Raw genomic sequence first — 27845 nt, forward strand, 5'->3', positions numbered from 1 at the left:
TTATTATGAGCTTTATGATCCATGTGAGCCTGGAGCTGTCAGTGCCATACTGAGAGAGATGGCCTAAACATGAAGCAACTGAGAAGACACCAAAACAAATAAATCAAGCGAGAAAGAGAGCCCTCACATCCTCATTTGAGCATTAAATCCATTTATGTCCATCATCTGAGGTTTTCAGGTGCCTGAGCTATAGCACAGATGAGCCCCTGGTACCAGATGTGCTATCTCCTTGGTTGAAAGAGTAACAAGGCCAGTTCTTCCCCTTCAAATAAAAATTCTCACTTCCAGAGGGAACCAATCAATGGTGATGAGACAATCCATTAATAACTTAGTTTTGGAGAAGGAAACAAAGTCTTTGGACTAGGTTTCTCATTATGCAGGAAGAATAAAAACCTGTGATTTGTCAGGCTCTCTTTGGATGCAGTGATGTCCAAATTATGTTTCACAGCAATTGATGGGAATGATATATGACAATAAAAATGAGTTGTGTCCTCACTACTCACCAGACTGCATGTGTCTACACTGTGTCAGATGACTATATGAAGTCCCCTGCAAGGAATTCAGGCGCATGCCATTTTAGAATTGTAAGAAAGTAGAACCAGTTGAATCTAGTGTTTTTTTCCAGTGAGGCTAATTGAAAATAACAATAATTAACTATCTTCAAATATTGAGATAACTGCTATTTTAACTTTTGTGGTAATTCCAAATATAAAGTTATAAGCAAGGTGATTTAAAAAAAATATACCCATGCAGATGAATAACATACCTTCTAGAAATGATTACATTCTACTGATTTGTTCCCCTTTTGCAGTTTGCTGCATTTACTGGCTCAATCTCTTATCTTCTTTAGAATGCAAACATCAAAAGAGTATGTGGTTTGCTTATCTCTGTTTATACAGAATCTATCAGTTTCTAGTATACATATGATAATATTCTCTCCAACACCAGTTGTTGAAAACATTTCAATTATAATGTCCATTTCTTTGTCAACACTAGTCTCCCCAAACTCAGAGAACATCAGAAAGAGTGTAGAGTGCTGCGAAATAGTTCAGAAAGTGATCATAATACCTGAAACTTGTTGCATATTGAGTTTTCTCTACAAATATATTAACAATTTCCATAGAAAATAAGTTTCTAGTCACATCCTACATACACTATCATTTATATACCCAAAGATTCAGTATCCAGCAAAAAGATCTTATTTCAAATGAAAAACTATTTATGTCCTCATATCCTGAGATATTTCCAATTTATTTTTGTCACTATTTTATTAAATAGACCAAAGTCTCCTCCAAATATTGGAGGTAGAATCCCATGATACACTTGCACTCCAATTACTTATGATATTGAATTATGGATCAATGATAAACAATGTAAGAGATTTGTTGTTTTAAAATGAAAACTTATCTGCTAGTATGTTCTTCCCACTTGGCAAGATGGCCCCTTTTTACTTCTCTAAGTTTGTGTTTCTACTTATAAAATCTTTCTTTTGTCAAGACATTGATTCTAAAAATTGTTCTTTGTTCATCTGTACAAATACCATGAGGTTTAGAAACATTCATGGCAATGGTGTGGTTATAGCAACCCCAGGGCAGATGGCTAAATGTGTTTGTAGGTTGAGTTTGATTTTGGTAAGACAGCTTAATTTTGAAGTTTGCATGGTTTTCACACTGAAGAAGCTGATTTTCATTTGGAGATCAGTATTTAACATCAGTTCTTGTATCCTGACAGCGTTACTATGAGAGGTGAATTTCCTAAGTGATTCCATAAGTTTGGGAATATTTTTTTAAATATTTGTTTTTTAGTTGTAGATGGGCACAATACCTTTATTTGATTTATTTATTTTAATGTGGTGCTGAGGATCGAACCCAGTGATTCATGTGTGTTAGGCAAGCGCTCTACCACTGAGCCACAACCCCAGCCCAGGTCTGGGAATTTAAGGTCATAGTTTAGAATACTACATGTTTTGTTCCATTCCATTAATCACCCACAGTCTGTTGTGAACGGAAACTAACACAACATTTATAGTTTTGAGAAACACAACATTGTTCTTGATGATTTACAGTATCACTAAAGTCATTGAAGTATAAATGATTTATTAAGTAATAGACTATTGTGACTTTAAGCAGGTATGATTTTGGTTTTATTGCAAGGCACACAATCATATATACAATGCATAATTATCACCTTCTAAAAGTGTTATATATAAATAATATACCTTATAGTGATGAATGTATGAATATACTTTTCTTTCAGAGAAGAAAATCATCTTGGCACAAGTAGTTTATGCTCTTTTTGGATGGGATTTTCCTATTTATGCTGAATCATCCAAACAACTCTTGCTTAGAAAAGAAATCTCTTTGAGCGGACGTATAACCTTGCCACAATTTTCCTTACAATGCTCTCATTTAAAACCAGTCAATGTGTTCCTTTTATTCCAGTTATTCATCTGGGTCCCAGTAGTAGATGAAACATCTATAAATGGTCTGATGCAAGTTAATAAAAGTTTATTTCTCAATAATGTAATATATCACAAAATGGAACCATTTTTCTTAAGTTGTCTGTGAAAATTTCTTGATTTCTTCCCAAAAAGTATTTTCAAACTGTACTTCGTTTTTAGTGGTAAGCCCTGACCCTAAACTCTTTACATAGAGGATGATCCTAGGTTCATAAGCAGACCAGGGGCACTAAGAGTGTTTTCCACTTTCGTCCCAGCTAGAGTTGTAAGTTTCCTCCTCACTGCTGCCTCCTGCGTAGCTGGTTCATCTCTCTGCATTTTCTCTGACCCCTCACTACATCCTGTCTTCCCAAAGTTGTTTTAAGCACAGGAAGAAAGAGTTCACACGGATAGTCAATGTCAAGGCCAGAGACACAGCGGGAGTGCCCTCCTTGCTGAGGTGGGAGAACAGGAACATCAGGAGATATCTGAGAGGCAGTGAGGTTTGGATAAACGCTTTGTCTGGAAAGAGGAAAGGATAGCAGCCCACACACTGACACTCACACATACCTGCAAACAGACATGCTTTGGACAAAGAAACACATTTATAGAAGGGGTACTTTTCCTACCCTATGTAATTCACTTTATCATTCCTTTAAAGCAGTACCCTAAAATGACATTTGCATCTTCCTTCTCTTCCTTCAGTTTGAGGAAGTCAGTGTTAACAATAATCCAGAAGCTACTTATCTTCCTCCTGGGGCTTCAACTTACACATGAAGAGATGCAGGATTATCAGAGAAAGATTCCAACTTCAGTAATGACAATGCACACTTGGGGAACATGTGGTGTGCTAATTTAAAGAGAACTTTACCATAATTTCATCCTCAAATTATATCTCTTTTATACTTTCATTCTGGGTGAGAATCCACCAAGAAAATCTACTGGGTTTAGCTGTTTCATTTAAAAAGGTCTTCCTGTTTCTTCTTTCGGTAGACTTTGTTCCTGGAACTCCTCTCTCTATAGACATCCTAAGCAATGTATGGTAGCCAGGATTTTTAAATACTGTGTTCACATCAATCAATATTTAATCATCTACATCCAGTTTCAAGGATACAGGAGCACCTAGGAGTTTTCAATACAATTTCAGAAATGTTCAAAACCTCTCTTCATTTTCATTAGGAAAAATATCTTCCACGTTGCCTTATACCATCGGAGCTCAGATCTAGAATGGACACAAACATGATCAAACTACAACTATAAAGCCGCAGGTGAAACCTTTAGCAAGGGTAGGTTTCCAGAAGGAAGGGGAATATATGCTAGAGAGAAAGCATAAAGTGAACAAAAGTCTAAATGTAGTAATAACCTACAGTTATACGGGGCGACACATTAAATTCTCCTAGTAAATTCCAAAAGGTACTGCCCTAATAAGATACAGGTTTCAAGATGGGTGTCATTTCTAAATTATCCCTTTCTTCTCTCCAGGCAAATTACAGAAAAAGCCATTACCTCTGAAACCATAAGTTCCAGGGAGAAAGAGAGAATTTATATGTCATTTGGAAGTTTTAGCAAAATTATCCTAAATACACTGCTTATGGCATTATCCTCAGCAGGCATGCCCTTCACAGAACACCATGCAACTTATGTCCAGGAACCCTGAGTGACATAATGTCCCTGTTCAGCACACATTTAGGAACAATTTTACTCCCTGATGAAAGCCACAAATAATACCTTGAGATGCACATAATCAAAACACCTTACCTTCCATGAATAGAGAGAATCTAGTGATACCTCTATATCCACAAAGAGATTCCACAAATACAATAGATCCTGCCAAGGTTTACAACCTGGGAGTGAGTTAAAGTTTGGGGAATTTGTTAACACATGTGTTACGAGCATAGCTAAAGGACTAAATGGTGTTCAGGAGTCTGAAAGAAATCCCTCATGACTGACTTCCAGAGACTAGTTTATGTTGCAGCAAAAATGTGTCAGTATCAACTCTTAATAATGCAAGGGATATCATTAGTGTGCTCCTGGGGAATGTCCTGGCTGAAAAGGAAGCCCATTTCTTGTTTCAACATAGACTATTATTTACAGACGAAATCATATACACTTCTAGTGGCATTTAAGCCACTTTATGTTTTTTATATCAATGCATGCTTTATCAGAATATTATTTATCTGAATAGCATGCTAAAACAAAACAAAAGTCAGCAACTGTAGTTTTCAAGATATTAGTCTATGTTAACAGAAAACCACATTTTGCATGTTTGAAATAAATTCTTAAATGTCAAGACAATGTTCTGTCATATGTGATTATCAGATGCCTCATTTGTGGGTCCAATTCCTACTTTGGTGGAATTTTTTCCATAGAGCTACATGAATACGGGTCTACCCAGCAGAAAGTTAGCTAGGCACTGAAAATGGTTCTCATTCTCTTTTTAGATTGTTGCTGTCCATGTTGAACATCTGAATTGGATGCTACTCAGTTCTGAAGCTAATGTTTGGGGTAAATTTTTTTCTTTTTATTTATTTTTTTCCTAAATAGAGCTTTGAAGCCACATTGCATAGAAAGGCCACAGCAAATGGGGATTGAACTAAATTTAGGAAACCGGAAGAAAAAGTCCTATTTCTTTGTTCATCAAAGGAACTGGGAATCAGCCTTGCTTGCCTGCTGTAGAGAAGAGTTGCATTTGTGCCTTGGACCCTTCATCCTCCATCCCTACAGCCTTGGATATTTCCACTGACTGGGTTTCTCATGCAGCCTGCACCTTCAGACCATGAAATTTCTAAATGTTTATAAAAAACCCATCTTCTCCTCTCAGACTGCAGTCGTAATCTGGGTAAATCCTAGATCGTTGAACTCTTCTCTTCCTGGAGAACCGTAGGAAGACATCTCCACGACTAGTCATACTGGCTTATTCATCCCCTCCACATCCCTCATGTAAGTGGGATCCTGGACTGTATTCCTAACTCTGCTCGTGCTCTGACGCTCCATCCTCATCCTGATGGGAAAGCAGAAGTCTCTAAAGCACCTCTTGAAGTTTTCATCAAGAAAGGCATAGAGAATGGGGTTCAGGCTGCTGTTGGTGTAACCCAAGGCAATGCAAAAGTAATAGCTGGAGAGGGCGGCTGTGCTGTGGGATGTGCTACCCAGAGCCTCCACAAGGATAAAAATGTGAATGGGGGTCCAACAGATGATGAAGACCGCCACCACCACCAGGACAAGCCTGGTGATCCGGCGCAGGTTTCGGTCTTTCTCTCGGGAGCCGGAAAGGAGTCGGACACTCTTCAGGCGCAGAATCATCAGGGTGTAGCAGACAATGATTATGAGGACGGGGATCACAAAGGCAAAGACGAAAACGCAGATCTTCATGAAGAGGTCCCACCAGGAGTAGTCATCATCTGGGAACTGCAAGGAGCACTCGATGACATCCACATCTAGAGGAGACAACCAGAACCGCAAAGAGAAGCCTATTGTTAGTGTTGCCTGCAATAAAATGTTTTAAATGTGCATCTGAATACCGTTGATTTAAAGGACCAAAGACAGTGAGATGATGTTACCTCAAGCAAATGAGGAATAAATGCCATATTATAGTAACCATTCTATCATTGTGCATAAAACCGAGAAGCTGGAAAACAGCCATTTATTGGTACACGATGCTTAACAGAATAAATAAGGTTAGCTAGCAGTATGACTTATCCAGCTGTGAAAGTCGGTTTGGCATTGCTGGCTTTCAAGAGAGCTATATTGTTAGTTTACAGCATTGGCACTTATTCAAATCTCTGTGTATTAGCAGTTCTCCCAGACCTAAGGCTCTGGCAATTAAAGCTAATGTCTATTTGTAATAAATGACTGAAGATTTCAAATCTAGCCATTGAATTAACAAATACCAACTTATCTGAAAAACATCCACCACTTTATGTGGATCCATAAAAACTGATGGAGAAATTTGTCTACCTGATGACCCAGGAATTGTGATTTAAGGGAACCAAGCATGCTCATTATGATTAAGGGTGTTGCTGAAACATTAATAAATTTGGGGAGGAGAATAAGAAAAACAAAAAGAAGGAGATTAATAGGAAACAAAGAAATACAAATAGAATCATCATCATTATCAAGGGAACTTTAAATAAATTAGGCACATTTTTCATTTTTACCATTACTATGTAACTCGGATAAAACAAGTGTGTGTGCATGTGTGTGTGCATATGTGTGTGTGTGTGTGTTGTGTACACATATGCTTAGAAAATGGCTTAATTTGCTCTGCTTCTCTTTGCTAGATTGAATTCCCTTGGAGTGACCCTAATATTAAAAAAGACCCAGGATCAGTAGTTTTTAAATTATTTTCATGGGGTGGGGCGGTCCACTTACACATCCCCCAGACTTCCCATTCCCCAAGGCCAGACAGCCCCACCTCCTTCTGCCCCTGAGCAGTCAGGAAACACACAACAAGTGGATTTCACTTTGCACTGTCCTCCCTCACAGATGAAGAAGTCATGAGCAGAACTGTCAGTGTCATTTTTGTTTAAAAATATTTTATTTAGAAGGAAAAAATGTTTAAAAAATAGCACAACAAATATATTTTAATAAAACTGCTACATTATAAATGGGTTCAAAAATAATTTGTGGTGATCTTAATCAAATAGGCTTTACCAAAACTAAATGTCTCTTATTAGAATTTCAAGTAGACGTACTGTAAAATACAAAATATGGAATCACTTTGGACACCAATAAAGATGGCTCTCATAAAAATCTTTGAACTTTAAGTAGTAAATGAAAGCTCCCAGAGTAAGTGGTCATTTTGATTCCCTAAAAAGTCATTTCCAAAGTACTATTTCTATGAAGACTATCAGAAACTAACAAGGAATCATTTCAGTTTTTTCTTTAACTTCTATAGGAAATTATTTAAAATATTGTCTTTTTAATTTACCATCACTGTTATAGAAAGAAAAATATCTATTAAACTTTTGGTGGATAATATTTTTTAAATGTCAATTTAATATAAATATCCTACTATAGATTTTTATTTTTCTCTTGAATCTGGTAATGGTTTCCTTGAAGGTCAAAATATACATTTGGGGGGGGGCATATTTCCTGCTTAACTTTTGCATTCTGCATTATCTCTTTCTCATGTTTGTTCTCAGTTTAAATGTCACCTCAGAGGCAGTTCGGTAGAAGTCTCTCTCAGTCCTTCCCTTACAAATTACCATACGTATTGTACTCACTCTATTTCCTAGACAAAAGTTTTTTTAATCCATAATTATGTGTTATGTTTCCTAATATTTTTCTCTCAATGTAGAATGTAAGAACCTTAGGGTAGGAACCTAGCCAATGTTCAACCCTTAGCAAAGGGTGATGCCTGGAAGACATAATGCATAGAGAATACGTTTTAAAATAAATAAACAATTATATTCCATGTGAATATCAAAACCTTGAAAATACATATGATGGGCTGGGGATGTGGCTCAAGCAGTAGCACGCCCGTCTGGCATGCAGCGCGGCCCGGGTTCGATCCTCAGCACCACATACAAACAAAGATGTTGTGTCCGCCGATAACTAAAAAATAAATATAAAAAAAAATTCTCTCTCTCTCTCTCCCCTCACTCTCTCTTAAAAAAAAAGAAAATACATATGATTTATAGTAGTGAGTATGCCAGAGTCACCTGTCTAAGTCAAGCAAAGCAATATAAGGGCTATTGTATGATTCGGAATGATCATTTAACCATCTTGCATGGAGGAGGAATTCAATAACTATTTGATAAACAGGTGAAATAATCAACAATAGCCAATTTTACAGCAGTGTAGGAAATAAGTATTGATGATAAGAGTTGGAAATATCACCCAGAAATATCAATGAACTGGAATTTATACCATCAAGAAGAGGTACTCATCAAGAAATTCTAGTCCAAATCCCCCATTTTCATTAAAAATTCAGTTTCCAGAAAAACTATGCATTTTCAGGTTGTCTTTACAATTTCCTCAGTTCCGAAAGTAGTCTTTCCTCAGATAATGCATAACTCCACGTATGTGGAATCTAGAAAAACTGATCTCCTAGAAATTGAGAGCAGAAAAGTGGTTACCAGAAGGTGGGAAGAGTGGGGAGTCATGGGCTAGGGACAGGCTGGTCAAGTACAAAGTTACAAGTAGACAAAGGAACAAGTCCTGGTGTTCTAGTGCACAGTGGGTTGGCTATAGTGAACAATAATGCATGTTCAAAATAGCAAGAGCTATTTTCTTACCACATAGAAATGATGAATGTTTAAGGTAATGGATATGCCATTTTGATCATTCCACAGAGTATACAGGTATTAAAGCATCACATTGTATCTCATAAGAATGTACAGTTATTATGCATGAATCAAAAAATTAAAGCAGTCTTTTTCTTTTATATTAATATCAGAGGGTCTCAGCTTCTACTGACACATGTTCCAACATCTTATGGCTTCCATAATTACAGAGTTAGATTTTATAGCCAAACTGAAGATTTTGTTGTGTGTATTCTTTTTGGTTAATAACGATGCTATTTATGCTTGCAGTTTTTATACTAATACTTAGCTATCATAATAACAGTATGAATTCTCAAAGTATATAATATATGCACCTAAAATATGTAGAATATCAGATGTAGAATATCACTCTATGTTTATAGAGTGAAAATGTTGCTATATAAAAGAGCCCTCAGTATTGAATGAATATCCTGACAAAGGTGGATAAACATAAGCAATAAGCCTGGACCTATGAAAGGCCACTCTGTTGGATGACAATGCTGATATCTATCAAGTACTTACTTCACACTGGGGACCACTTTGCCAGCTTTCCATGCATCTACTCAGTAGATCTGAAAAATACCTGAACAGGTAAGCTCTGCTGTTAACCTTATTTTGCAAATGAGAAAACTGAGGCACAAAAATCTAAGTGACAGTTCCACAGGGACAATGCCTGTAAATGGTGAAATCAGGATCCAATTCCAGGCAGATTTTTCCAGAATCTGTACTCTTACCAAAAAAGTAATACTGTAAACTCTGAGGCATTAGCTGAGCCAGTGTTTGTCCAGGTGTATGCATTCCAATGCGATTGATGACTGATTCCCTTTCAGTGAACCTTCTCTACAAACATGAGACTATGAACCACCAATGTCAGTCAGCCCTGATCCAGTACAGAGAGCGTATCTGGACTGCCCTTAAGAGTCCTAACATGCATGCACTACAATGCTCCAAAATGAATGCAGAAAATGGGGCGGTCTTTCATCACATCAACAAAATCTATTTTTGAATTTTTTTAAAAAAAAAAGGAAGAACAGAACCCTCCTATAAGACTACTTTAATTTTTCTCCCATTTTTCTTTTTTATGCTGCACAAATTAATCTCTGCTGACATTGGTGTATCTTTTCTTCCATTGCATCTGCACACATTTATCTACAACATCTCCTTCCTGGAAAAAACCGCATCTATCTTCATTTCCTCTTTCAAAAGCCTAATTGAAATCCATTTCTTCTAGGATGTCATTTTCCGACAGAGATTAGAAGGAATACAGCGGATAAGTCTACAAGTGTAACATGAAATATAAAAATTGTTTATTTATTTTCCCTGGGAAAATCATCTATCTTCTTTTATTATTTAGGCCATTCTTCTCACTCTCCTAGTTTAACAGCAGCATCTGCTCTTAAATTGGAGTTTTGATATACAAACACCTCAGTGTCAGAAGACTTTCTTGTAATTTATTTCCATTTGCCGTAGGCAAGAAAAAACAAAATCCTGTGTGTGATTAATCATATTTTTAAAAGCTTCTCTAATAGAGAAAGTTAGGCATTTCTTAAAATTTGCCATGTAGCTTATCACTCATTGGCTGTGGTTGAGCTGGAAATTCATTTTATAGTTTTAGAGGAAAAAAAAACATGCTTTGTTTAAAAACAATGGATACATGTCATTATAATGTATCAAACCCATACAGGATACAACACCAAGAATGAACCTAACTTGAGCTCTGGACTTGTGGGGATGTTAATGATGGAGGAGGCTGTGCCTGTGTGAGGGACAGGGTGTAAGTGGGAACTCTGTACTTTCCATGCGATTTTGCTGTGAACCTAAAACTGCTCTTTAAAAAAAAAAACTGACTAAAACCAAAGACAAACTGTGCATGAAAGATAAGCGACAATTATTTTAGCACCTATCTTTTTACTATTATTGGAAAGTCTTTGCTGTACATATTCGATAATCTGTAATCACAGGTATCACAAACCTCCCTAATAAACTGGATCATTCAGACACTTGCTGGAAACATTAAATAGCATTTATAAAGTTCAAAGTGATTTGTTCTGCTGCCTTCTGCTCAGCAAATTTCTATTAAAACCAAAGATATTTTCCATAGCTTTGTCTTTTACTAGTAAAGCAAAATTATTCCAAAAACAGTAGTTCTCACCTTGGCTCAGGTCAGAGTCACCTAGGAGATATTAAAAATCTTGACAACCAGATTTAGAGGTCAATTAAACCTTGGAGGCAGGACTTGGGTGGCAGTATATTCTAAAGTCCCTAAGGTATTCTAAAATACAGCCCAGAAATACAGGGAAAACATCAGTTATCCTGTTTGCATGGGGCAAGAACTAATATGTCCAAACTGAATGGTTGTGCTCATCTGTAACTACTATCCATCTGTGGACTCGATTTTTGAATGGCCTACAGCCAATGAAGCTGTCACAATGATGTGGAGATTAACACTGAAGGATAAAGGTGAAGAGATCTAGCATATGTCTCTAATGATTCAGTTTCTTGTTAGGGAGAGAAAAAAAAAGGAAAGAGCAGCGTGTCATGGAGTTGCCAGATTATATTTTCAGAATCCACAAGCCTGTAGATTTTTGCTTCATTCCACCCATCCAGATTCTGATAAGCATTTCCAGAATAGGAGATGGTGGGTATCTGTGTCTTGGTAATGTTGATATCCCATTCTGCATTTAGAGGTGGAAAGGAACACAGAATGATTTTATAAAATCAGACATTATATTTTCATTTTTTTTACTTTTATATGTGCCACTAGATATGTGCCCTACTTGCTCCCAAATTAAAAATTTGTATGATTAGAAGTTATTTTTTTTAATAAATGGAATTAAAATGATGATTCTTACCTTCCCTGACTTTGGTACCTCCAAGGACTATTGCAGATATGCCAACAGAAGATGACAGGAGCCAAATACAGATATTGATGATCTTTGCCTTCAAGGGTGTGCGGAAATCCAAAGCCTTCACAGGATGGCACACAGCTATGTAGCGGTCCACACTCATCATGGTCAGAGTGAATATGCTGGTAAACATGTTGTAGTAGTCAATGGAAATGACTATCTTGCACAGCACATCCCCAAATGGCCAAGAATTCATGAGATAGACAGTGCTCTGGAAGGGCATGGTGGTAGTAACTAAAGCATCCGCCAAAGCCAGGTTAAATATATAGATGTTGGTCGCTGTCTTCATCTTTGTGTATCTAGAAGACAAGAGGCAATAGCATTTTTCTCCATCTTTTAAGTCAAAGTCATAAGGTGAATGTGCTTGTGACTGCTTTGGGTTATTAATTTTGCCTATTTATTTACTTATTCTTTAAATATCATTTTGTAAATCTAGAAGGAGTATTCCAGACAGTCAGAGTAGTTGAAAACTGGGCAGAGATCTCTGAGTTTATTGAGTTTTTTATTTTAGAGGTTTTTCTAAAAAATATTTTAATAATAATAATTATTTAAAATATTTAATAAAAAAAAGATAATGAAGGTAGCATGGGTAGATAAATAGATGAATACGTAGATCTTTTCAACAGAATTGCACTTAGTAAAGGTCTTTATTTTGTGACTGACAATTAATTCTAATTCGACAGAGGTGTTTGACTTTTAGCATGTTAAACACTTTATCCTTTTCCCTTCCTTAGGTAAAACAAAGATAAAACATTTCTCCTCAAAGTTATTTTTAAGAAATTAATCATTGTAATTATCCTATCTTTTGAACATGAAAAAATGGTTTTTGATTCTTATAAATGTCCAATTGCAAAGTCTAAAACAAAATTATATTTGTTGGTTTTTGTTTTTCAGCATGTCAGTAGCTTGTCATTTTAAGTGTATTTTATAAATAAATTGGGCTGAGTTCTCTTACACATATCACAGCACTTCTGTAACAGAGGAGAAATAAATCCATCTCTACTCCAATCTCAACAGACTTTTTTTTTTACAACACATACTTGTCTCATCTTTAAATGAAGGAGACAGTAATTTTCAACATAGGTCTTAAAGATTGCCTTTAAGTCCAAATTATTTATATTATAACAAAAGTTTAGAGCAATTCCATTTTCACTTAAAACTGAACTTTGCTTATTTTGCTTGGAGAATGCTTCTTCCAAAATCCATACAGCATTAAGAGACCAAGAGGTAAAACCATTGCTTTCTACACACCTCAGATGTCGTAGACCTTCTCACAGTTAATTCATCTGGGCCCCCTTCTATATATATAAATTTCCACATGAGAAACATCTTTTAAAATTCAGTGAGAGAGCAACCCTGGCTTCCCTTAGTGGCAGAATAGTCTAACGTGAAGTACTACTGTTCTGAGTCTGAACTCACTATGTGACTTGCTGAGTTTTAGTTCCTGATAAATAGGGACAATAAAACCTAACTGGCAGTTCATGAGATAAGGGCAGCCGATGGCTTGACTCATAGGATCACACTTCACCCCCAGAGTCATGCCCACGTTCCCCATCCAATCCCCTTCTCCCTTCTCATCGTGTTAGGAAGTGGATACACTCATAGTTGGATGGAAAAGCATTGTAAAGGCTGGGTTGGTGTCCATTTCAATGTTCTGTTACTAAAAGAGTGATTTAATCTAGAAAATAAGTACTCTATTTAAAAATATGTTTTGTGTATCAAGCAAGTATTTCTACTCAGAGCCAAAAGTTTCTAATGGGGAAGACTGAAATGTGATTTTCTCAGATATTGTCTTCTTAAAAATGTGATTCTATTAAGAATTGTAATGCGAAAATAAATAAATAATAAATAAATTTTAAAAATGTGATTCTATGTTTGAAAAAAATATAGCTTATACACCTATCTTGTACTCTTTCAACTTTCTCCCACCCCCACCACCAAATTCCTGCTACTGACCAAGATTCCAACAGGCAATACCTTTGGTGCCTACTCTCAGATTTTGTGACCCTTATATTTCCCACTTTCTTATGAAGTTAGACTACCAGTCCTTGCTTTATAACGTTAGGGAAACCTGGGTTCAAGTCTTTATTTTTCCTTCCAACAATATGTAGATTTTAGAGGATCATGTTAGTGTTTAGTGTTTCTTCCCTATAACGAATAACTGAAGTAATCAATTTGTAAAGGGAAAAGGCTTATTTTGGCTCACAGAGACTGCAGTTCATAACTGGCCGACCTCTTGCTCTAGGTCTGCAGCAAGGCAGTGCATCATGGCAGGAGGACATGGCAGAGCAAACTGCTCACCTCACCACCAGTACAATGAGTGGGCTGGGAACCGGCAGTCCTTTTTGAGAGCACACCACCAATGACCAATCCTCCTACTAGGTCCCACCTCTTACAGGCTCCACTACCCTCCCAGTAGTACCACCCTGAAGATCAAACCTTTAACAGATGGACTTTTGGAGACATTCAAGATCCAAACTATAGGAGGGGCTCACTGTCCACCTTGAGCCTCAGTTTCTCCAATTATAAAATAGAAAAATATAATGTTTATCCCATAGAGTTCCAGAAATAATCAATGAAATGCATCTGATCCAAAGAACATGTCTAATTTAGTTTTTGTTCTCAAACTCATCCATGTGGTTGGAGGCCACCAGTTAGCACAGAAAACAGAGGACTGTAGTTATAGGTAATGCTCACAATCAGATTTACCCAATTCAGTGTGAATATAAAAGATAGGAGTAAAAGTGAAGACTGAGACCCGATACACTGGAGAAAAACTGACAGAATCATACATAAAATAAAACTGTCTAGAACTGCATAAAAATTGACCTTATACAGAATTCAAATCCTGTCATCCAGTCTTAGAATGAGAAATATGAGCATGGACAACAAGCATAATAACCACTCATTTCAAAAAGCTCCCTGTGTCAGGCACTGTTCATACAGTCCACAGACTTTATTTCATTTAGTCCTCATAGTAACTCCATATGGTAGATGTTCATATCCCTGTTCTATAGGTTAGGCAACTAACAATCACAGAATTTCCTCAAATATTCTCATGGTTAGCTGGGTATAGTGGCACACACCTGTCATCCCAGCAGCTCAGAAGGCTGAAGCAGGAGGATCACAGATTCAAGGCCAGACTCAGTAGCTTAGCAAGGCTGTAATCAACCTAGTGAGATCCATTTCAAAATAAAAAAGGGTGAGGATGTGGCTCAGCAGTTAAGTACCCTTGAGTTCATTCGCTGGTACCAAATAAATAAATAAATAGAATTCTCAGAGTTATAAAAGGCATAGCAGAAATTCAAACCCATCAATCTCCAGTACTTTATAATTGAGTGCAGTATCTTGACTTTCATGTGTCTTACTTGATTCTCACAACAAATTCTCTTCTAGTTGGCATTTGAGATGTATGACTTTTCCCTCATGGATCCGAAGAGTTCCCCACAGGTAAGTCAGGTGCTTTGTCATGAGAGGTGGGACCTCAGTGGGAGGAACTGGAAGGGGTATCAGATGTCAGGGCAAAACCTCACTTCCAGGGTTCTAAAGACACATGCTTATAAACCTACATCACTGGAAGAGGAGAAATCCCAGGTATAACTAAAAGTGATGAATAAACTATGTGTTCAATCAATACTTGCTGATGATCTCTTAGGGACTACCTGGGACTGAATCCTGTGAACATGTGAATCTAAAAGTAGACCTTTACCCCCAGAGACAATCCAAGTGAGCCCTCAGGTTTATAGTTAAACACAAAACATGAGTCGGTTCTGACTATATGTCATTCACTGTATATTCACTGGTGAAAAAAAAGGTAGCTTTGTGGCTCTGATAGGAGATGACATTATTTTCTATTTCATCCATGTTGCTTTACAAAATTTCTCAAGCATTTCAAGTAAAATGGCACCATCTGGGTGGGAAGCTTTGGCTTGTGTGGAAAAACTGGAGGTGGGTTGGCAGCAAGTGGCTGCACTTTTTAAGCATACACACCGCAGGAGCATATGGCACTAAAAGAGCAAAGTCTGGGGGCTGTCCTCACTAAACTTGAGAATGTTACAAATCAAAGTACAATGCACAGGATGAGGTGCAAGGGGCAGGTCAGGAAAAGGGGTCAACCTGGGAGCGGGGAAGTGTGAACCTCAGGGGAAGAGTGTTTCAGAGAGGTGAAATGCTCCCCCAGGACATCTTAGTGTGTTCTCTTTATAGAGAATGGGGTAGTAGCTTCTAACGTGACATCCATAGGCCCTTGTGTGATGGTAAGAGGACCAAAGTTATCTGCTGATGTGTCAGGAACAAAGGTCATCAGGCAGAGTTCCTAGGAGACGTGACACTTGCCACGCTAGACACAGGGGCCAGAAGGAGGATCTCTGTCCTTATGACTCAGTCATGAGGGCTTCCTGTCCTTTTCCATTTGCTTGCTATGGTCCGGCAACACACAGGAGGAAGAGATGATTAGTGAATCATTGGCCTCCTTTGCTGTCTATTGCATGAGCTTGGTTTTTGTTTTGTAATTTCAATGATGCTTTTTTAATCAGGAACTCTATTTCACCTTCACAACAATAGCACAATAAGCCTTTAATCTTGATGACTGATCACCAGCACACATTCAGCTTTATTGATTCCTGTTATTTTTAGCCTTTACCTCCAACGTGCCCCATGTTTCCTTACACACACCCTCTCGTCTCTCTCCATTTATATTCACATCCCCTCCTCTGTCTTCATCCCTTCATTTTCTCAACATGTTCTTTCAGTGCCTACCCCACAGACAGCAACATGTTATCATTTGAGGATAACTGAAAAATAAAATCAACATTCAAACCCAAATTATATATAAATTCAAATTATCATCTGCACTAAAGAAAGAAAAGAGAGATCAGTGAAATCAGGGCATATTTGAAAGAAGAGAGGATGTGGCAGGACCTTCAACTTTGAGAAAGATTTGGATAGAGAAGCTAGTGTCTCCTTTAAGAATGGGTGAGAAAAGGGATTTCCGGGTTCAGGGATGCTGCTGAGGATTGGGGGTGGGGGGGTGGCTTGTGACTGGATGGGAATAGTATATTAGGTCCCAGAAGACCTTGAACTCCAAAGGACAAAAATCATTTTAACATTTATTATTTCTTATGTCACAGACACTATTTCAGAAACTTCTTTTTATTTGGCAAAGTTGTCGTGATGATCAAACAGCACACACAGAAAATTACTTAGCAGTGGGCTGGTCCTTGACAGTTGTGCAGTGGGTGCCAGATGACACTGTCCCCAGCACAGTGCTGCTGCTGCTGCTATTGCTGCTATTAAATTACCTGCCAGAGCCCTAACAACCCATAGCGCAATTTTGTTTGATGCCATTGACCCTACTTTTTTGGGGAAAGGAAAAGTCTGAGAAAAAAAAAATCTTAGCAAGTATTCTCCATGTTTCTCAAGGATTCTTAGAATCCACATGTAATAAATATAGGAACTCAGGACCATCTTATGACAAAGATTCCTAAGGGGTCAGGTGTTTTATCAAAGAAACAAGGTAATCCTCTGAACTCTGCCACTTCTTGCAGCTATCGATTGGAAAGCATTCTGATAAGTGTGGCCAAATCTGCATCATGGGCGTGGAAGATATTTAACATGAGAAAACAGGGCATGCTCCAGAGGATAATATGATTATAAAACATTAGCATACTGACCCTATATGGACAAAACACTTTCTCATATGTTATGGTATTTGAGGTTTTCCTTAGGTGGTCTAGTTGTTCATGGGTTTCTATGGGAGATTGGTTCTAGGACCCATAAAGACATCAAAATCCATGGATGCTCAAGTCCTGATATAAATTGGTGCCATATTTACATATAACCTGAGCACCTCCTTGATCTACTTTAAATCATCTCTAGATTACTTATAAAACTAAATATGACAGGCCTGTTTGGTACATGGAAAGCCAATCATACCCATTTGGGGGGCAAAGAGACAGCCCCCCAAGGGGCTGAAGTAGGTGACTTGTCTGAAACTATAAACTAGTGAGACAGTGGGAAGTCAAACCTTAGTACCAATGTGATAAAAAAGAAAAAAAAAATTAAAGATTAGTGGCCATTTTTCTGAGTAGATTTTTTTTAACATACCAAAATATCTAAATATCCATGAGATACACTTGCAATGTTGTTTGGTTAAAAAGAAGATTGTGATCAAACTAACCCACGAGAGCTGGCAGCTGTATCCCAACAATGAGTAACCACTCTGAGTAAGAGGAAAGTTCTGCAGCACCGGGGAAATGCAGTCCTTTTTAGCTGACAGCAGGAGACCAGCATGGTAAGAGACAAGCTTTGGGTATCCTCTGCATTTCCAACAAACATGGTTATTCACTTTACCAGGCATGTTTTCCAGATACATAGCATTCCAGATTTTGTGTTTAAAATGATCAGAAAGTTTGAGGGAAGGCGGGGAGATGTTGATGACAAGGCAAAAACCTTCAGTTATAAGAGGAATAAATTCTGGGGATCTAATGTTCAGACAATAGTTATTAATACTGTATTGAATACTTGAAATTGGTTAAGAGAGTAAGTCTTAAGTTTCCTTGCCTAGCACACAAACCCATATACATGCACAAAATGGTGTGTGGTGATGGATGTGTTAACACTATCATGTTAACACATGATATATTTCACAATGTATATGCATTTCAATTGTGTTAGGTTTCTTTCATAATAAAAAATTGCCTGAGATAATCAACTTGTAAAGAAGATTTATTTTTGCTCACAGTTTTAGAGGATTCTGGTTATTTGGCCCATTTATTTTGGTGGGGGGTGTCTGTGGCCAATGATATGTCATGGTGGGAGCATGTGGCAATGGAGGTGATTTCACTTTGTTTGGAGAGAGAGAGAGAGAGAGAGAGAGAGAGAGAGAGAGAGAGAGAGAGAAGTAGATAGATATGAGAGAGAGATTGCAGAGAAGGAGAGACAGGAAAAGCCAGAGTCCCAATATCCTTTTCAAGGACACTAACCTCCCACTTAGCCACACCACCTAAAGACTCCACCACCTTCTAACATCACCACATAATTGTGACCAAGCCTTCAATGCATGGGACATCATGATCTAAACTACAGCACAAACCATCACCTTGTACATCTTGGATACATACAATTTTTATTTGCCAATTAGATCTCAAAAAGCTTTTGGTGGGAATGAACCTTAATGTAAACTATGAGCTCTGGGTGATAATGCTTTGCCAATATAGGTTCATCAGTTATAACCAATGTCCCATTCTGGTGTCAATATTGATAATGGGGGAGGCTATGCTTGTGAGGGGCAGGTAGTATATGAGAAATCTATATTTCCCAATCAATTTTGCTGTGTACCTAACACTACTTTTTAGAGAAGTCATTCTAAAAATTTCAGTGAAAATAAAATGATCAGGAATACTAATTATGGTCCTGATGTGACTTCTCACATTTAAAAAGAGACTTTACCAGGCATGTTTTTGTTTCACTAATTCTCCAGATAGCTTTGGTTTGTCTCAATAACATTAGTTTGCTAAATATCCTCCTGGATTACTTGCTAGTGGAATTGTGTTTGTTTACAAAAGGGCAGTGGTTTACTTATTTTTTAAAAAGAAAGGAAATTCAGTCATTGTTTCTCCAATGATTTTACTGATATCTCCTCAGTCTGTAATATCCTAAAAGAGTCATATTCACATAGGATTCCGACCCTTACAGTTACCCTGCATTACTCCTTCACATGCATAGAGCAAAAGTCTTGAGCAGAATTCCAAAGGAACCTGAGTTCCTGAGCCGTTGTACTGCAGTTGCACACAGTAGCAATGCACAGCCAGGATCCCAGGTGTGCAGCTGCACTGAACCCTGGCAGTCTGCCCCTGAAGGGCAGTAGCCAGGAAATACAGGGACTGTCCAAGTAGGAATTTCACAGGACTACCCAGTGCCCCAGGAACAGCTCATGCCTCTGTCTCACTAGTTACAGTGGTGTCATGGTGCACCTTTTCAACTCCCAGGACAAATATTTGAGTGCACCCAGTTGTGCATGCAGTGTGAAAGTTATCATGTCTGCCAGCTCCCAGAAGAAAGTTAAAATTATGAATTAGCATGTTGTTTCCTAGTGCAAAGCTACTTAGTGCCTAGAGGTATGTGGATATTTTTTAATTCCACTCCATATCTTTACATATGAATCTGATCCAGATAGGGTCAAGTCTTAGAGTGTGAACTAGTAGAGAGGCCCCGTGATTACCCTTCCTGCTATGCCCTCTGTCAGATGAAGTTGCTCCTTCCCTGGGTAGGAAGCAACACAGTAAGGCAGAAAGAAGAGAGAGATTTAGAGTTAGACAGACCCTGGGCTCAGATATTAGATTGGTCATTGAGCAATCATGGGCCCTCAGACAGATACTTGAAACTCTGCAGTTTTATGTCCCATCTGGGAAAATAAAAATAAAAAAGCTCTAACAATCCTTATTTCATAGGTTTGTTGTTAATTTAAATGAGCTAATGTTCAATAGGAGCTAAGAAAATCATGCCTATTGTGGTACCTGATCTCTACATGCTCCTAACTCCAGTCATGCCTAAACTTAAGGCCTCCCCCTCCAGCTTCTGACTAGTTTCTTTGGAATCTCTCATTTCATCATGTTTTCCTTATATTTCATTTAAATTCCAATTTGCTTAACCAGTACAGCAAACATCAAACAAATAATAACCCACAAGCCTTCTAAAATATTATCCCATTCCTAAAATCTATTCTTCTTACATAAGTTCTTCTTATCTAAGACATAAACTGGAATTCCCTCTAAAACAAGAGGAGGGAACTACTGTTTGATTTTTCCACTGAGGAATAAAGAAATGTTATTCTGAAACTTTCTCTTATTAACCCAGTTCTAAGTCTATATTACTTGTACCACTAAAATCACATGAGCCAAACTTTAGAAAGGCATCTGTCCTGTAGCCATACAGGGCTCAGAGCCTCCTGGGACAATAATTGAGTTCATCCAAAAGTTAATCTGGAATGAAAGGAGGAACTCTTCTCTTCCAAAGAAAAATAAACCCCTCTCAAAATGAAGAGTTAGGCAGACACCAGAAAAAACTGTAAAGCCAATAGAATTGAGAAGTAATTTTTGAGGCTACAAAATTTTTTTGAGTTTGTTAAAGTTTTAAGAGCTTATACCAGGTCTCCAAATGAATTTCCTTCCTTCCCTCCCCCTAAATCCCCTCCCTCCCTTCCTCCTTACACTTGCTTGATCTCTGACCCTTGAAATGGTTACACCAGGTTTTGGACTTCTTCTGCAATCACACACCCCAAGGGTAGGAAAATAATTTTAGCTAATCCATATAAGCAATTGCAATGAAACTGATTCTCTTTTTTGAGAGGCTGTCCAAAAGGTACAAATTTCCTTGAGAAGTGAAAGATAGGCTTTTAATTCCTGAAGTTATTTCTATGACGTTTGCATCAAAGGAAATGTATAACGCTGATTCCAAAACAGGATTTAGGAAAAATGAGAATGCACTATTCAAAGCCCCAGGCAAGGCCAGTGTTCAACAGGGAGCATCAAATGGTGAATTATGCAGGCACAGCATTGCACCTTGGTGTTTTTGTTAATACCTCTCTCCATGTGGTTTGGGGGAACATTATCTAAGGTGGGCTATGGTGACACTTGTGAGCCTGTGAGAGACTTATATACACACCACTGCAGTGATGACAATAAGTATTTCAAGGAGGGGGACGAAAAGAGGCAGGCACTGTGACAGACACTCTGGGCTACCCTATTCCTTTACATACAACTCCAGCTCTTGATACAGTTACCAAGGGACCAGACTGGCCCAGCAGTGCCCTGAGTGAGTAGAACATGCCACAGAACCTAGGAGAGAGAAGCATGGAACTTCTACTCAACAGCGGAGGGAAAAATGCTCTTTCCTCCAATTATGAGCAAGAAAATAGGTGCCTTCATGAAGATCAAGCTCCACACCCAGAAAACTTGGGTTGCTTGTTGCCTTTGGAGAAGAAATTTGAGTTTAGCAAGTGTAACAATTTCCATAGTCTTTTTTGGTTTGCTTTTCCTCTGAGTCCCTTATAAAGGCACCCCTGTAGAGAAATTTCAATGTGCTAAGGCTGAAGGAGAAGGAGGCATAAGACTTCTACTCCCAGGGCAAGGTCAGGAGGACTGAACTCTAGCAACTAATTAGTGAGAACTAATGAGAAAAGGAAAAGGCAAAACTTATGACCAATAATTAAAGAATTTTCTGATCCTGCTTTTTTAAGTAAAAATTTCCTTGTTTATTCATAGCTTTCCTCTAAATTAAACAAAAATAAACATAACATTATGGAATTTGAAGCTTGAGAAGAGTGTTCTCTTAAGGAGAATAGAGGGAGAAGGGGTTGTGTTTGGGTTGAGCTGTGTCCTCCTCAAATTACTATGTTAATGTCCTAGTCACCAATACTTCAGAGACAGGGCCTCCAAAGAAGTAAATAAGGTCAAATGAGGACATCTGGGTATGTCCTAATCTGATATTATTGTTGCTTTTATAAAAAGTGGAGATTTGGATACAAGGAGAGACCATATTAGGATACAGGGAGAATTTAGATATCTATAAGAAAAAAAGCAGAACTCAGAGAAGGCCACCCCAGTGGATACCTTGACCTTAGACTTTGGCATTCCAAAACTGAGACAATGACTTTCGGCTATTTAAGCCACCCAATTTGTGGCACTTGGTAAGTTCAGTCCTTGCAGACCAGGGTAGGCTATGTCACCATAGCCCATCTTAGATAATGTTCCCCAAACCACATGTAGAAAAGTATTAACAAAAACACCAATGTGGGGGCTGGGGATGTGGCTCAAGCGGTAGCACGCTCGCCTCGCATGCGTGCGGCCCAGGTTCGATCCTCAGCACCACATACCAACAAAGATGTTGTGTCTGCCGAGAACTAAAAAAAAAAATAAATACTAAAAATTCTCTCTCTCTCTCCTCTCTCACTCTCTCTTTAAAAAAAAAAAAAAAAAAAAAAACACCAATGTGCAATGCTGTGTCTGCATAATTCACCATTTGATGCTCCCTGTTGAACACTGGCCTTGTCTGGGGCTTTGAATAGTGCATTCTCAAAGAGTCATCCAGAAAGAAAGTTAGTTGAGTCTGCAGAAGGGATGGATAACTGGGAGGCAGAGATTGGATTTAGGATTTTTCAGAATGTACCTGACAGTTAAAGTCACAAGAATGGACCAAGCCATTGAAAGGGGGTGTGATGGACAGTCTGCTGTATCCTCTCAACCAGGCTGTGACTAGGTCTTCAAACACCTATCTGAGTGTTGCTGTGAAGGTGTTTTCTACAAGTGATTAAAGGACATAATTAGCTGAGATCATTCTAGACCTTAGGGAGATGATTCTAGGTCATCTAAGTGGGCTTGATATATCAGAAAATAACCCTTATGAGCAGAATTGGGGTTTGCTGGGGAAGAAATTCTACTTGTGGATATCAGCCTGTCCTTTCCAGCTCTCTGAAGCCTGTCCTTTACGGATTTTGGATGTGCCCAGCCAGCTAGCTCCACAACCATGTAACCCAATTCCTTGCAAGACATCTCTTAGCATGCATGTCCACTACTGGTTCTGCTTAGCTGGTTAAGCCTTGACTAATACAAAGAATATGTCAAGTGGGGACATAAGACAGCTGAGAAGACCCTAGGAAAAACATCAGAGGAAGAGGAATATGTGAAGCGAAGCCCAGAAGATGAGGGGGAAACTGAGGAATGAGGGTTTTCAGAGAAACCCAAGGTTGGGCAAAGCATGCCAGACCTCCATAGATGTCAGGCACCAGCCAAACTCCAACAAGCCTCTGAAACATAAAGCCATAACTTTGGTACAGGAGTCTCAAGCAAAGCAACCAAGTGGAGCCACGAAAAAGAGGAATGGGGAAGACAATGAAACCAAGAGGATAAATTATTCCTCCAAGAAGTCTGCCTATCTGCAATGCACAGGATGATAAAGGACATTAGCTAGAGGAACTCAGAAGAATGGAGGGTTGGTGGATATTGAGCATGTTCATGTGCTGAATGGACAAGAGACAGTGGACAGGAAGAGATTTCAGATAGAGTAAAAGGAAATAACTGGATAACAAAGCCTCCAGAGGATATGAGGGTCAAAACACAGGAACTGGTATAGAAATAAAGAAGTTCTTCCCCTGAGATGGAACAGAATGTAGAGAGGGTAGATATCAATATACACAGGAGAAGAGACCACAGAGACTTAATTCTCCTCCCTCAGTGACCTACTGGTTAAGGTCATTCATTAACTGTTAAAAGAGAATATAGTCAGATGAAAAGTTTGGAAACCAGTGCATATTTAATTCTGGCTTCCATTTTTATAGGAAATGGGAGAAGAAATTGGCTCATGTTAGAAAATAGGATAGGGACATAGAAAAACAAGAGTGACCTTAGTTTGTTTAATCTGCCCTTGCTTTGGTCTTCTAATTTGTTAAATGGGCATTGTAATAATATATCTATTGCTATTAAGATTAAATAAAATAATTCCCATGAAGTAGATAGATTTTCCTATATGACACATATTAAGCATTTATTAAATTTTAATCATCCTTGTTAATGCAGGAGACATTTGTTAAGCATGGAAAGTTGTGGTAAAGGTAGGAGACTGGATGTTTAAGATGTCAGATGTAGGGCTGCCTGCCAAGGTCCAGGGTACAGGTGTGGTAGACAAGAGTGTTTACTAAAGTGTGACATGGCACTAGGAACTTGCGAAGCATACCCAAGGGCACATCCAAGAATCACAGCTCCCAAAGTCTGGCAAGGGGAAGAGGCCGGAGTACATGGATTTTAGGGTGTTCACAGTGAAATGTTGATGTGCCCTAATATTAGTGGGTCATGATTGTTGGTGCACAATAAATGATGAGAACCTTGAAACTTTAAATATCTTCAGAAGATACTGGGCAGCATTCCCAGGTGCTCAAGGTGGGAAAAACTATCTGTAAGGTAGGTCTAAAAATAGTCATCAAGCTCTAGTTTTCCAAAGCTCTAGTTCCACAGTTCTGATTTTTTTCCCCAAGTTGGAGCTTTCCATCCTAGACCTATAAACTGCCCTTCATTTAAGCACCTAATTGTCACCTCTAAAAGGATTTTCTTTAAGACTAAGTTATACTAGGAACTTTTTCTATGTATAATATTTTAAAGCAGTGTCTTTCTCAAAAGCGATCCTCCATCTTTTCAAGCAAAGTGGTCAAGCCCCCAATTTCCATTAGAAGAATGGCATGTGGATTCCACACTTGACTTGGCTCAGTCCTGAAAAGCATATCAAACCTCCTTCTCGTTGCCCTCTCTTGAATCATCATCCTATTCTTCTCCTGAGCTAAGTAAACCCAAGCCCATCACCTTTTCTTCAAAGGTTTTATTTTTTCAAGTCTTGAATCATCTCTCAGCATGAACAAATTCTAAAAACATTTTTTTTTACCCTCTTGGCTATGAATTTAAGTGAACTGTCATACCTGGCTTTCCAGGGTAGCAGTGTAACACTTCATTTTCATTTATTGTCATACTTAACCTCTAAATAGTGAGAATGTGGTAGGAGACTGGATGACATTGTTCTGTGAACTACTTTTTAAAATATTTTTAGCTGAATTTATCTCCATCTAACAAATTTTAATAGTGGCTATCTTTGGGAAGTCTATCCAATAAAGTCCTATGTAATCTGCAAGAATTCCTTTCTTCCTCCCAACATGTCTATCTTTGCACAGAGCATCTAAGTGCTGCTTTAGGATTCTCCATTCTTTTTAATTCTAGTCTACAGCCATTTAAAACATTGAAGAGCAGCTAGGAAGCTCTTTTCAAACTCAAGATTTCAGGTACTCATTCGAGTAACAATAAGATGTACCTGTTTCACTTAAGCACTTAATATGGGATGAGTAGAAACAGAGGAGATGTGGTTGTCAGAGTCCTCTTTTTGTATAATGGTTCATTACCAAAAAAGAAAAGGACCTCTATACCAAGATCTCCTAAAATTTTTAATTACAATGTAGAATACAGTTGTCTGTTCTTTTGTGTAATTTTCTCTTTGAATGGAAACCAGTCCTGAAATTACTAATGACTTGGACCAATGATTTGTCTTTAACATATTTTTTCATATTATTTACTCATCACATAGAAATTGCTGTGAAATGTGATAAGCAATGTGGAAACTAAGGGTAGCATGCTACAGAGTCTAACTATAAAGTGAGCTTTATAATATGTATTTAAAGGCTTAGCTGATGATTTTTAACTTCTGAGTATAGATGGAGATAAAAGACCTGACATTTCAAAGCTCCCTCCCCACCAAAAAGATAAAGAGGAAATTTAATTATGGTGACTTTCCAGTAGAAAGATTCATGCTACTGTAGATATTGTTTTTAAAGTTCACAATTAAAGGCTCTGCCTCAAAACTAAAGTCAACATGAAGGTGAAGAAAAGAAGAAGGAGAAGGGGAATAGGAATAAGAAGAAGAGAAGAAGAAGAGGAGGAGGAAGAAGAAATAATTAGTTCTTCATCCTTTCAATGTCCTTAATCAGGGCAACTTGCCTCCTCCATTTTTAGGGACAACAGGAAGGAATGTAAGCTTTCTTATACACTCTCCAAGGTGTATTTCCTAAGCATTTTGTCTCGAGAAAGTGAAGCACATATATCTCAAAAGGCATACATAACAAAGTACATCTTTTCCCTTTTCTGTCTATTTAAAATTAAGAATCAGTTTACTTACCAGAAATTTAGCACATATGTGGATATTTGGAACTTTATTGGAAGTTAACATCAACAAAATTCCACAAAAGAGCAATAAAATAAGAACCTTCAATATCTCATCATCGGGCAAGAAACAGCAAAGCAATTTTAAAAATATCGCCACAGTCCACAGTTTAGAGGATGAATATTTGTTGGCTAATTTACAACAGTCACTGATTGTGTAAAGATATGAAGCATTTTAGTACTAAAAAGGCTCCTATATGGAGTATTATAACCTTAAATAGAATATGAGATTTTGTTTGTTTGTTTGTTTGTTTGTTTCATAAGCCATAACATCAGTCTGATGAGTCACAGAAAATTCTGAATTGCCTTCAGTGCACTTAGTGGGCCTGAAATTCATCTTAAGAAATATTTAAAGGGCAAACAAAGTGCTGCAAACTGGAGCAGGCAACCAGGTAAAATGCCACGAAAACCAACTGGCTTCTTGATCAAGAGACATTGACCAGACAGTCTGAACCTTGGTACCTTCACACACACTGTTTTCAGAGGGTTTTGGCGCCCTGGGATGGGGAGCGGGGTAGGTCTCTCTTAAATCCTGGAGGCGCTTCAGGCCTGCAGTCCCCCACTAAAAATCCTTCGTCTGTTTCAAGAAGCCACTCTCTCAGAATTTCCTGAACCCTGCACAGAGGAGTCCCCCACCACCAGGCTGGCTGCTCCAGGATCCCGCTGCTTCCCTCCCTGCCTCGCCCTGTCTCCACCACGCCCTGACCCCGGTGCTCACCGGATGATCACGAACATTACCAGCGAGTTGCCCACCAAGCCCACGACGAACACCACCGAGTAGACCGCGGTGATGATGACGGGGATGGCGGGGGAGATGTGCGCGGGCTCCTGCTGAGCTTCCTCGGAGCCGGCGCTGCCGTTGCCTGACTCGGCCCAGCCGGGGAACCAAGCGCTGCTGTTGGGGAGCAGGCAGGCGCTGGGGGCGCAGGTGGGGCCTGGCTCCCCACGGAAGATCTGGACCGGTGTCTCCATTGCGGGGCGGCTGCAGCTGGAGGTCGAGGAAAGGTGGGCACCTGCGCGGCTGTGGAAGCGAGAGGACACGTTGGACCCGGAGAGGCAAACTTTGCCCGCGCGGGGGCCAGCGCTCAGAGGCTGGCAGCGCAGGAGACCAGCAGCCCCAAGGATGCTCAACCCGTCGCACATTCCCCCGGGGGGCGGGATGGGGAGGACAGACCTCGCTGCCTTCCCAGTCAGCTGACGCCCGGCTTGGTGACCCGCAGGGGTGGAGAGAACTCGCTTCTAAGATGACCCCCCGCCAATTCCTAGGTACTGTCCCCCGATAGAACTGTCCGCAGACTGCTGATCTGAGTTCCAAGGACAAGGGACCCCCCCCCTCCCTCCCAGAGCACAGAGTCCTAGCTGGGACTGCGCCTCCTAAGCCCAAAGCTCACCTCTTGTTCCCAGTGGCAAACGAAGTAGTCGCTGTGGAACCGCGCGTTCCCTGGTCTGGCTCAGCCTTCGGGGTCTGTGTGCACCTGTCGCCCGG

The 27845-nt window shown here is 39.0% G+C and overlaps 1 protein-coding gene across 1 annotated transcript; it reads right to left on the reverse strand.

Moving 5' to 3' along the window:
* Window positions 1–5105: 5105 nt before the first annotated feature.
* Window positions 5106–27331, reverse strand: OPRK1 (opioid receptor kappa 1; the record flags this gene model as incomplete). Its single annotated transcript, XM_081265687.1, has 3 exons — window positions 5106–5874; window positions 11556–11908; window positions 27078–27331. 3 exons carry the CDS (start codon window positions 27329–27331, stop codon window positions 5342–5344), a joined length of 1140 nt encoding a protein of 379 aa, XP_081121813.1. The 3' UTR covers window positions 5106–5341.
* Between the last annotated feature and the right edge of the window lie 514 nt (window positions 27332–27845).

This window comes from Spermophilus citellus (assembly GCF_964194105.1).
Source record: "Spermophilus citellus genome assembly, chromosome: 14".
Lineage (NCBI taxonomy): Eukaryota > Metazoa > Chordata > Mammalia > Rodentia > Sciuridae > Spermophilus > Spermophilus citellus.